The 12578-nt window shown below is 40.8% G+C and overlaps 2 protein-coding genes across 4 annotated transcripts in view; one reads left to right on the top strand and one right to left on the bottom strand.

The window, feature by feature from the left end:
• The first annotated feature begins 81 nt into the window (after nt 1-81).
• LOC143893481 (pre-rRNA-processing protein TSR2 homolog) lies at nt 82-2015 on the top strand. The gene is made up of 3 exons (XM_077398941.1): nt 82-393; nt 667-748; nt 821-2015. The coding sequence occupies exons 1-3, from the start codon at nt 325-327 to the stop codon at nt 1147-1149; spliced, it is 480 nt and encodes a 159-aa protein (XP_077255067.1). The 5' UTR covers nt 82-324; the 3' UTR covers nt 1150-2015.
• The window catches only part of LOC143893227 (patched domain-containing protein 3), a 29046-nt gene continuing 17625 nt past the window's right edge, over nt 1158-12578 (bottom strand). The window contains exons 1-12 of one of the 3 annotated variants that reach the window (XM_077398377.1): nt 11526-12578; nt 5682-5928; nt 4998-5068; nt 4713-4925; nt 3875-4452; nt 2975-3598; nt 2772-2902; nt 2527-2688; nt 2171-2441; nt 1727-1848; nt 1475-1640; nt 1158-1385 (exon numbers count right to left, since the gene is read on the bottom strand). In XM_077398377.1, coding sequence (XP_077254503.1) covers nt 1360-1385; nt 1475-1640; nt 1727-1848; nt 2171-2441; nt 2527-2688; nt 2772-2902; nt 2975-3598; nt 3875-4452; nt 4713-4925; nt 4998-5068; nt 5682-5928; nt 11526-11683 — 2769 coding nt within the window. In that variant the 5' untranslated portion in view covers nt 11684-12578 and the 3' untranslated portion in view covers nt 1158-1359. Of the gene's footprint in view, nt 1386-1474; nt 1641-1726; nt 1849-2170; nt 2442-2526; nt 2689-2771; nt 2903-2974; nt 3599-3874; nt 4453-4712; nt 4926-4997; nt 5069-5642; nt 5929-11525 lie in introns of those variants that run through there. The other 2 variants (XM_077398387.1, XM_077398396.1) reach the window with 2 other exon arrangements.

The following is a 12578-nucleotide window of genomic DNA, read 5'->3' as shown; positions in this document are numbered from 1 at the left end:
TGAAAAAAATATGCTCGGTCCACGTCCATGATGGTAGCACTCACGGAGGATTCACATTGCGTCCGATCACGTCCGATGTTCGACGTACGACGATCCGACATCCAATAACAGAATTTATTATTAGAGACAAAAATTTCCTATTGGATGTCGGATCGTCGTACGTCGAACATCGGACGCAATGTGAATCCTCCATCACAACACAATCTGACAATTCTGACATTTGAATTTGACAATCAGTTTATTTCGGATATTCGAAGGAGTAAAGTGAATTAAGTAAAGTCATGTTTGCGCATGGTGTAACGTAACCTAAATGTATAACCTAAAATGGAGCAAGCTAAGCCGTTTTTTCTAACAGTCACGCAACGTATATTCAGTAATTGGACAGCGCTAAGAGTAAGTTCCCGCAATCTTTAATCTTGTATTAAATTCTCAAAAGCAGACACCTTTTGTATCTCAAAATATTAACATATAAGTATGTCTTACATTTTTTTCATCACGTCCTAAATATATATATATATATATGATTCATATTTTTATTATATATGAAACGAAGTACCTACAGAGTAAAAATAAACAGACTGTGTATATGTCTTAAACGTAGAAATATATACTATACAAATTTTAAAAAGTCATTGCTTTGTGTAATAAAATCATATTCATTTTTAGTTGGCAGTGGAACATGGTATGGGTCCGATAGAAAGTGCAAGGGAATTTTGTTCGAATGTAACAGATGTACTGTGTATGAATGGTTTGTTACTTTCATTATTTTTTTAACACACAACAATAACGTTGTACTGAATTATATTTTGTGATTTTCTAGAGGGATTGACCAGTGAAGAAGTTGCCAATCATCTAGAGAGTTATATGGACGATGCATTTAACACAGAACTACAGGACGACAGCAGTATGCAAGTAGCGGAGGAATTATTAAGGTTTTATCGATATTGCATAGCAGGCGATGAAGCTACGGCAAAAACGGAATTTGAAAAATTACCCCAGCTACAGTCATGGCTGAACTTGGAACAACCCGCTCGACCTACTCGAACAGTGAGACGTGAACCCAGCAGTTCAGAGGAGGATATGGACGTAGATAAGAATGAGCAGGGGGAAGATGGATGGACAGTAGTCACAAACAGGCGAAATAAATAACTTCCGAGTTCCTTTTATACGAAAGACATCTTTATTTAGCGATTTTTTTTTATGTATATATAAAAGAATAGAAAGACGGAAAGGAAAAAAAGGACAGGGGCGCATGTGATATGCGCACATTCGTTCCACAGTCATACGAATTTCAGCGCTACAATTATCTACAAAAATATAAATTTTTACCTAAGCAGCCTTCTGAAATATTGCTAAATGTCATTTAGTAAGTGCGTCTTCTAGATCTGTAAACGATAAATAAAAAATGAACTTCCGTTCTCATTGCGTCTTGCAAAAATTGCGTCTTGTAACATTAAAATGTTAAAGGTGCTACCTTTCCCATTTTGGGACAGATGGACGGTATAATAACCGTTGTGATTTTGCATAGCTTGACTCTTTTGCGGGTTTGGTTTTCTCTCACCGGGTCCCGCCAAGCTCAGTATCACCGGCAGAAATAATAATCCGTGAAACAAACCGAACGTCACTACGGCCGTGATCAGCTGAAACAATATGAAATGTTTAGCATTTCCGTTTCTTTCACGGCGATTGTATTATATTCATAATTTTGATAGTATTATATTCGTACCTTAAAAAAAGCTGTGAAAACGTAAGCCTGACTGAAACCCAAGAGGAAGAAGGCGAGGAATGTACTTAGGCCACCGTTAAACACCGCCGGTCCAATGACGTTAAACGTCGCTAATGCTCGTTCTGCAAATGCAATAAGATGAGAAATTATAAAAGCGAGTTGAAACCACACATTATTGAAAGCATATAATCATCCACGTAAGAAAATTGTATTATTATATATAACTTGCAATTTTGTTTAAATTGTATTATTTAAAAATCTAAATAGTAACAAAGTTTTAAGCTTCTAATTATAATCTAATTAATTTGAATGTATAAAACTTTTTATTAACTGTTTTAGTTAATAAATATTGATAAATCTTATCGAATAAAAATTGCTCCTTTACTTAATAAGAAACAAACGATAAAAATGCAATTTTATAATGCAACGTTGTTTGCTAGCGACCTCGTTTATTGCCGCTCGAGCGTATGAATTCTAGTGCCACATGCGCGGCATAATCGACTGCCAATCCGGCGCACAATAGGATCATAATGGTTGATGATATTTCGACAGTCAGCCCCAGAAAGTACATCGAGCCTAAAAGATCGATGAGCGTGAACAGCACGCAGCACATCACCCAAAATGATGCGAGTAGATTCCTAAGTAACACCAGCGTTACTATTCCTACCGCCAATATCTCTAAGCTCAAGTTCCTCATCAATTCTTCGCCGATGATCTATAAAACCGATTAACCAGTTACATACATTTATTAATTGGTTAATCGCTTGATAAAATTAAATTCTTTAAAAAACGGACTTTACCTTATTTGACTCCCATGCTATGTAATCCAACGAATAAAAAGCGATGTGATCGTATCCCTGAGTAAAGTTCACCGATTGCACGGCGTCCCTCATAGAATGCATAGCCCGTATCTGATCGGACGACGTGCTTATAGGAATGTGTTGCACTGGAATCTGCGATGTCTGAAAGCATTCTTCGTGAGAAAACATTTCGCAATATTTCGCATTTGTAGATTATAAAATGTATATCGTTCTCTTTGACGTACTGTGATATTGTAGTCGTTAAATGGCAACTTATCGAATTTCATATTCTGGATGTAGGCTTGGCCCTTCACCGTGAACAGGAGAAATTCCGTGAGTGTGTTATAATATTCGTCTTTGTTATCAATATAATGCGCTGACGAACGATACATAATATTAGTAAACTCTATTTTAGAAAATGTATATGCCATACGAGCAATCATATTACCTTTGCCAGTAGTGTCGAGCCATTCTTGATACGCCGTGAACCATGGGTCCAGGGTACGATTATTGACGTACGGATTTTGCCTCAGATTTTGCACCAGCTGGGACAATGCACGACGATCCTCGTAATAGTCCACTCCTGCCAGGTATATGTTGACATTCTTGCCGTACTTTGGAAAGTATTCCTTCAACTTGTTGTTAAATCGTATAGGATAAGACTCTTGATTTAAATAGATGAACGGATCAAAGTTCTGCTTCAAGTGAAATATCGCCCAAATGTTGACAACTAGCAGAATAGCAGTGGCTAACAAGATAATCGTCTTCATCCATATTCTCATCACACAAGGCCCAATGTATTTCTCAAAAATAAGTCGCTGAAAGTTTTGTTTGCTGCACTCGTTCGGTCGCAAATTGGGTCGCGGCCGCCAACAGCAGCCTTCCCTTTTCGCCGCCAATCGCCTCTCGTCGTATACCAGACAACTGACGAAAAATATAATCTCGTAGATGTAAAGGAATAATATACCCATTGCGGCAAATATACAGAAGGATTTCAGGAACGGCATCACTGTCGTCATGCCGATGGCGAAAGCCGTCATGTTGGTGAGCGACGTTACGGTAATGGACATACCTATGAAGGTAAGCAAAATATATTAGTTAAAATGTTGAATTATATACACATACATACATATATATATATATATATATATATATAGACTATCTCTCAAAGACTTTTATTTTAACAAATCTATTAATATCGTTGTCGAACGATCGTATAAACTTTTTTTGATTTTTATATATCGTTTGCATATTCTCCAAGTTTCCGAAATATATTCAAAATGCATTTATAGATGATATGCATAGTGTGATCCTCTTTGACGTTGTACTTGTTATGATTTCATCGCACCTGATACTTGAATGGACCTTGCTATACGGGTGGGGACGTCTAACGACTTCTCCGTCTCCAATGTATTTTCGAGACTTTGCATGATAATGAACATATCGTCGACCCCGATACCAAGCAGTAAAAATGGCAGGATCGGATGCACTGGACCGTAGGAAAATCCCATATAGAAACACACTCCATAAGACGACATCAAAGCCTGGCCAACCACGAAGATACCCATGAAAGATAGGTATATCCGTTGCTGTATCGCGTTGCACCGGCCGATCATCACAATCACGTAGATCATGATCAATAATATGCCACAGACACACACAATCAAATTACTATTGATCACTTCGTGCAGCATGTCCTGATAACTGCGTAGCGTCATCGCATAGATCTCCATGCCCGGTGGCAAGGTACGATTGCAGTGCAGTACCCTCTTGATGAACTCGACCTCCCAATCCGGTGAGTGAGGATTTGACTTCTTCAGCAACCAGTATAGAATCGTCGCGCTCGCGCTCTTTACCGTCCCATTCTGGTCGTACTCGACACCGCCTAATAACGGTGCGATGTCAGATAATATGTCTTTGGTATTCCTGCATAGAGTGAATAATTATATAAAGAGAGAACAAAAAGAGACACGTACAAACAAAAAGGAACATAATATTGATATGACATAACATTATATTGATCACGCGTGTATTTCATCGAAACGTAATAAAAAGTGTTTCATTCAGAAATAAAAAAATATTTCTAGAAGCGTCAATTTACAACATGCTGTAGTCTGTATTTTATATTTTACCCGAGACTTTGAGCGATTCGATTTTACTGATTTTGCAAAATTCCAGCAACTTACTTATTTTGTAGAGTTGCGGTAACATCCTTCAGTATGCTAGCCTTTGTCAATTTAGCGATATTCCTATGGTTTTTTTGCCATATTTTCAGGAGCGATTTATGAATACAGGGTTCTTTCGCCATCGTACTATTTATAATAGGCAGATACTCATCGGGAAACTCAGTTTTATCCATGGTTTCCCACTTATCATCTTCTTGGAACCATGTAAAATACCTGCAATACAAATATTTTATATATAAATTCTCATATAAAGTAATCATACTTTTATATAAAAAAGATACTGACCCCGCGCACACATCTTCCCAAGTGTTATTATTTGCTACTATGTTCTTCACATCTCTCTCGATATCTCTAATCTACAATTAAGTACACAATTAAATGCAATTAAAAAATGATTTATAATGATACCTTACATAAATGAATATTACTTAATAATCATGAGTAATTAAGATTGTTAGAAAGATTTTCTTTATCTAACGTAGATATCTAGTTTAATTTAAAAGAAAAATCCACGCGATTATCTTGATGATCAATGACTGTTAATCGATTTTTATCTTAAAAGCATCTTAACCCTTCGTGGTCACACTTATCACAGTTTCATATAATGGTTAATCGACTGCCGTATTTACAGTTTTCATTATTTTGACTTGAAAAAAATTACCGAACCTCCTTGAAATGTTGTAAAATCTACCGCAATATTAATTTTGTTAATTATTTGATATTATCATATCGAAAAAATTGCAAAAGTTAAGCTTGGAGTGAGTGTAATTCTGCTTTAAAAAATTTTTGGGGTCATGCTGACCCCATAGGGGTCACGAAGGGTTAAAATGTAATAAGGAAGTTTTATTGCCTCAATTTCGCAATGAACAAATGTGCTGACAATTAATTTAACTATCGCGGAGAGAAGTGTGCATCAATGTGGAAAAGAACCTTCGCTGATACTCGTATAATTCATGATCGCCTATGTACCGATCGCAGCACTTCGGGATCCAGCACGTTGGGAGCAGTGACGATGAGACTTTCGGGCCTGAGATCGTCTCGGAAATTCTCCTTCACCCATGCAGCATCCTTGCGAAGTACAGAACCGATTGGCATATAGAGTTCGACTTCGTCAATCTCCTCCCTCCAGAGTAATAGTCCGAGACCACATATGAGATTTAGGCATAGAGAAATTATTAGCCAAAGCCATGGTTTTGTGGCTATACTAAATCCGATCCTGAAAGACACGCGAAAATGAAAAGAAAGTGGAAGATAATTAAATTAAAAATGAATGCATAACACATCGAACACGTGTAAAAATTTAACACGACGAATGCCTATGTGCGTACGTTAGTATAAAACACAACAGAGAGAATAAATAAATAAAAATAAATTTTAAATATCAACTGCGTATATTCGAAAATGCTGTTATAAACTTGGACGCAACTTGGACAGCTAGATACTAGATACTCTACACATCAAATATAAATTCAATCTATGATCAATATGATTATCGGACAATGGCAACCGATAAATCGACTAACGCCGGGGCCGGGGGCAATGATCTCTGAATTATGCAAGATGGTAAAACACAGACATCATCAGGTTTTGCTGATCTAACGTAATCTGATTTTAACCGACGATATTTCTCCCTTTTTATTCCTACTAAAAACAAAATATTTGCTACTTGTTAATTTTCGCAATTTTGTTGATTTTTTTTTAAATTTATTATACGTAGGTATGTATAACAATACTTATATGTTGCTCGATATTTATAAAAAACTTGAAGATTTTGAAATTGGGTTTTGCTTGCGGCTTATCACAAATTAGATGCATTCAAGGTGACTTCAGGATTGTACGCAATCAGATAGTTCTCGGTCGGCGTGAAACCTAATTTCTTCTTCCGCTATAATCTAGGATAATTAGAGGACATTAAGACGTCTAAAAAACGTTTTAAGATTTTTCAGTTTTATAAAATTATCAGACGCTTTTAAAACGCCACATACGTGTTGTTATCTGATTGTAAGAAGCTATTAATTAATCGCTAATTAGAGATGAGGCAGATATGCACCGTCGCACGAACGAATAGAACTCTTCAGATTGTTTTGCATTGCCGTATAAATGACAGCATTCAATGTCTTTGACATTCTCAGACACGCTACTTCGAAGAACACGCAACAAAGCTTGAAGAAATTATCTAACTCGATGCACGTTAAGAATTAACGGTTCCCACGATGGAATCCGTTATGACTGAGGCTATACACTATATAGATGAAAAAGATGTGTGAAAAAATAAAAGCAAAATACAAAAGACACTTGGACAAATATTGTTAATAGTTTTCGAGTGAGATTACATGTACATCGAGGATGGTTGCCTGCACAGCAGCTGTAGTACATTTTCAATAAAGTTGTTTAAAAATTAACTCATCTCAAAAAAACGTAAGATTTACATAAAGATTAATAACACTTGAGATTTCGCAAAGCAACGTTGCTCGGGAATACTTGCCAAATTTTTCACGCTATTTATAATTTCTAATTTCTTCTCATAATAATTTAATAATTATACATATATAATTCTGCTGCACGTTATTTTAGCATTTTGTATAATGTATTCGTTCGGTGCTGTTCTTACTATTCTGCTCAATACTAAATTCGAGAGTTTTAGCAACGTTAGCTTTCTTTTGAAGAATTTGTCGAAGCCGTTTTTTTTTTTTTTCCCCCAAGGCGGGTTTGCTCGGACGAAAGTTCGAGTTCTATTTCCGTCACATTCCTGGTGGAATTCGCTCGATTGATGACGAACAATATGAATCGTGCGATCTACGTTGCGACATTGGCGATCGCGAAAATTGGCTAAAACCCGCGCTAACCCAGTTAATAATATGTACGATATCTCGTCATCTACTTCTCCCGTTTGGGACCGATTATCTCGATGTGTGTGACTCGAGAAATAGACACAGTGTCGCAAGTCGCAAGGCGATGAGATGAGCACGTCGAGCATTCGATAGCGTGTTTATAATTGTAATACGCCGAACGCGGTGTCGAGTCGAAATAATTTCTTTTTTAAACAGCATATAAACATCAAATGCATCGAGATACGTGATAAGGATTATCGCAAATCGTATGAAAAATATGATCTTTTTTTTTGTTTTAAGACAAACTTGGACCCGATCTTTTCTTTGTCTTTTCGATTCTCTTCGACAAGTCCGATAATGATAAGGATAAGAATTCTAAGCTCGCACCTGGCGTCGATAACGTCAGGGTATTCGTCAAAGATAATAGCCCTTTAAGGTAAACATATACACGTGGCCGTGTCACATTACGCACCGCGCGTATTCCTGCTATATCGCGCGCGCGGACTCTTTTTTTCCTATATATAATAGTCCAGTCACTACGTACAAAAAACCGGATTATAAAAGACATAATTCTGACCCAGGATTTTTCTTTTGGGGGGTGTTGGGGGGCTCAAGAAAAGCTTAATCTCAAGTTTTCGACCTCTGTTTCCCGCTTGCTTTTTTTACGGGAGTAAAAAATGTGAAAAAATGGTTTTTCCGCGATAACTCGGTTTCTAATAAAATTACAAGGTCGAATCGGAGCTCATTTTAAAGTTTTTTTTACGCTCTACAAATTATGTCGTATGACATTTTTACGTATGATCGATTGTTTTCGAGACATCGAACGAGAAAGGGAAATAAAAAAGTATAAGAGAGAGATATTTATTAGTTTTTTCTTTTTACTCATTCGTGTCGTCCGAAATTGCAAAAATGCTTCAAATGAAACTTGTATAGCGTAAAAAAACCTACAATTTTTATTTGTTATTCATTTCATTTCGTTGAAAATTACGCCTTGTAGAGCGCCTCAAAATGGAGAGTCGTCGTCATCGCGTTAGCGGCGCATTGGTTACGTCGATACGCGGCACCGAACGCTTTCGCTAAGATTTCCGACTTTATTGACGCAAAAAAGTAACATAATAGGTGTTTTTTATAGTATTTTTCCCGCTCTACAAGTTACGTTCAGTGATATTTCGCGTACGATCGATAGTTTTCGAGATATCGAAAGAGAAAAGGAAAAATTGAGAATTTTTGTTCGTTTTTTTCTATTTTATCGTTTTTCGCACACAAATCTGTATAAACGCTTCAAATAAAACTTGCACAGCAATAAAAATCGTAAAATGTTCTTATTTATTACTTTAATTTCGTTGAAAATTCCATATCGCACTACGCCTCAAAGTTGCAAATAAATCTTGCAAAGCCTGAAATTATTGTAGCTATTTTGAAACCGTCAAGTTTTCTTAAGGGAATCACGTTTTGAAACGAAAATTACACTTACCGTTTCATTGAAGAATACATGAAAGCGTGCAATTTTATATCTAAGTGACAATATTTGTGAAGTAAGTTTATAAGAAAGAAATACTTTACCGCTGACGCGATGGCGACGACTCTCCACTTTGAGGCGTTCTACAAGGCGTAATTTTCAACGAAATGAAATGAATAACAAATAAAAATTGTAGGTTTTTTTTACGCTATACAAGTTTCATTTGAAGCATTTTTGCAATTTCGGACGACACGAATGAGTAAAAAGAAAGAAACTAAATATCTCTCATACTTTTTTATTTCCCTTTCTCGTTCGATGTCTCGAAAACAATCGATCATACGTAAAAAAAAGCTTTAAAATGAGCTCCGATTCGACCTTGTAACTTTATTAGAAACCGAGTTATCGCGGAAAAACCATTTTCCACATTTTTTACTCCCGTAAAAAAAGCAAGCGGGAAACAGAGGTCGAAAACTTGAGATTAAGCTTTTCTTGAACCCCCCCAACACTCCCCAAAAGAAAAATCCTGGGTCAGAATTGTCTTTTTTAAATGTACATAAGTGACTGGACTTACAGCGGATCGATGAAGAGAGTAAGCGCGGTAGCGGCGCACGCTTATCTCGAGGAGCTATCTCACGCAACGTTTGTGTTTATTTTTGATAATGGCGTATAATTATGCGCGCGTAGGGGAGGGATCTTTCCGTCGCGCGAAATCGGCGACAATTAAGAGATCGCGCCGTTCAAAAAGTCTATCGCACAATACAAAGGAGCAAGCAATAGGAACTGGGAATGACACGGGCAACAGAAATAACTCAATTTCAACTTGTAATAAAACTGAAAAACTGTGACCGGGGTCAGGTAGGTACGGGCGATAGAGAACTAGAAATCCAACGCGTCAAAAATTCCGTTTCTATCGCCTGTTTCATATTCCATTGCGTTGATACGCAGTTTTTGGTAAGTTGAAACACGGTTATTTCTGTTGCCCGGCATATTCCTTGTACCTTTGTACCGCGTGACAGGCTTATTTATAACGTAACACCGGCGAGAATCGTCGTCGCGGTCGCGGACGAAGCGTACTACCTATCGGCGAAAGACTATATTTTCTGTCGCATATATTATAGAGAGAGAGAGAGAGAGAGAGAGAGAGGGAGAGAGAATCGATGAGTCACGTGCGTCGGGGATTCAGAGATCAGAGGAACGGACAAAGGTTTCCTTTCAAAGAATAAGGCCTTCTCGGAGAAAGCAAAACGAGCGCGGCCTTGAACTCTCTCAAGGTCTCTCCGACGTCTCTCCCTTCGATCGCGATCAGTCTAATTTATTGTCTCGCGTTTGCTCCCCGTCGATCCATCGCGAGCGGAAAAAAATGATATGACGTGCAATAATACGGGAATGCAAATATTGGGAACACGTTGCACGTTGTATTTTATACGTGTCCTCAACGTATTACGTCGCGATTACGTCTGAATGATTCACGTACGTCGCCTCAAGCTATATAATTTCTTTCTTGTGCTCTCGAAGAGAACGCGCTAAGCAACGTAGCAACGCGAAAGGTGCAAAATCTACAAGTCCACGATAAACGGACAAAACAGATGTTATTTCGTAAGAAAACATGACGCATGGATCGTAAGATCAAAGCTCCTCCTTTGTCCGCGGTACTTACAATGCGGATCTCGGGATCCGTAACGTATGTTTGTCCAGGCTTTTATCTGACTGACCTATCTGACAATGAGTATTCCGAGTCCCGTCACTCGGTGTCGATGCGACGGTCACCCGTCGGACATCGATCTCTACTTTCAACGGAGTCTTCGATTTTCAATACCGCGCGATACCTCGCCGCGCCGCGCCGTCATCCGTCATACGCATTATCATACAGGCGTTCGCGCGCGGTTAAAAACGTCAAGGAGGAAAAGGATTCTCCCTCTATCGCTTTCCACACTCGGATCTCTTTCCTCTTTCTCTCCGCGGAGTTTCGTTATATACGCGGCCGTTTCCTTTCAATCACGGAAAGTGCAGCCAAGTAGTGCAAACAGCTCGGCGCGCGACGTGCATCGTGCATCGTGCATTCAAGCGAGAAACACACAAGTTTTTCCTTTCGCGTTTATACGAAGCTCGGCTTCGCAACAACGCGACGTGCTCGAACGGAACGGAGAAAGCTAGACGGGGAAAGAGAACGAAATGCGTCACGATTGGGCAGATATATAGACAAACGGCAAACGAGACGTCTAAACGCGGAATTCTAAACTCGGAGCGGAGCGGAGCCTACCGATAAAGGTTGATTTACACTATACGGCACGTGGAGCGCGATACGAACAATAGCCGCGAACGGTCGGGAATCGAGCGGCGTTCTCCCCGTTCCCCTCCCGCTCGTTGCACGCGCCATTGGCCATTGCCGCACCCGGGGTCCGGGCAGCGGGCTCTTCCGGTGTTCCGGTAGCGAACGGGGGAGAGCCAGGAGCCAGGGAACATCGGGGGAAAAGGAAAGGAACGATTTTTCGCACTTCCGCTTTCCGCGCTCCGCGCACTCACCGGTGAAATATCCGGTCGGAATTGAAGTGAAAGTCGAGCAGCAGCTCCTTGCAGCGGGCCCACGTGACGGCGCGCGATCCTCGTCGGCGCGGGCGCTCGTCCTCGTCGTTGGCGGCCTCCGTCATCGTCGTCGTCGTCGCCGCCGCCGCCGTCTCCATTTCGGCGATGCTCGCTGCCGTGTGCTCGGTTGTTGACTGGCGCTCCCGCGGCTGGCTTTGTTGCTTTGCTTCGTTGCCTGACCAACCGACTGGTCACAGCGCCAGCCGACCCACGCGAGTGCGAGCAGCCGCGCCGCGATTCGAGATTCGAGCGTGCGTGCGAGCGAGGAGCGAGCGAATTCGCGGCGCTCGCGGTAGCACCGAATCCGCGCGCGCGACGCGCGTGCACGTGCTGGGCTGGAAGGCTGGAACTGCTGACTGGCTACGCGCTATGCGCTATGCAGCTGTGGATGCGCGACGCCGACGCGGACGTGTGCCGCGGTGCGGTCGCGTCGCGACGGCCGGTCGACGATACCACCCCGATTAACATCCCGCATCCCGCATCCCGCGAGACGGTATGTCGCGCGCGCGCGAAAATGATGACGGTGGGAGAGTGACGACGGGATGCCCCGCGGCTTCCGATCTACCGGATCTAATAGATCTACCGGCGCAATCTATATTGAGCGAATAACTGCGAACGACGTATCGCGCTATTCGCGCTCCCTTTCCCTTTCTCTCTCTCTCTCTCTCGAACGTCGCTGACGGAGCGCCTGACGTTCCTCGACCTGCGCGGGGAACTCGTTACGTAACGGCAAGCTCGGAAAGATACCCGGACGTCCGGAGGCTTTTGTTTTTCGGCTCCCGTCGCGATGGGCGAATATGGAACGTTCCGTTTGAGATTTCGATGAACGAGATTCGCGCCCGCCGTACTTACAACACACCGCGCTGCACCGCGCTTTCCAAAAAGAATCGTCTCCCCCGAAACACATAACGACGCGGACGCGACGCGACGCCGCCGTCGAATCGAACCGACGCGGATCAATTGGATCGCGCTCAGGTACAGCTCGTGTACACA

Source organism: Temnothorax americanus, unplaced genomic scaffold (assembly GCF_048541705.1).
Source record: "Temnothorax americanus isolate GAGA-0224 unplaced genomic scaffold, ASM4854170v1 Scaffold1, whole genome shotgun sequence".
Lineage (NCBI taxonomy): Eukaryota > Metazoa > Arthropoda > Insecta > Hymenoptera > Formicidae > Temnothorax > Temnothorax americanus.
This window is presented reverse-complemented; position numbering and strand designations above follow the sequence as displayed.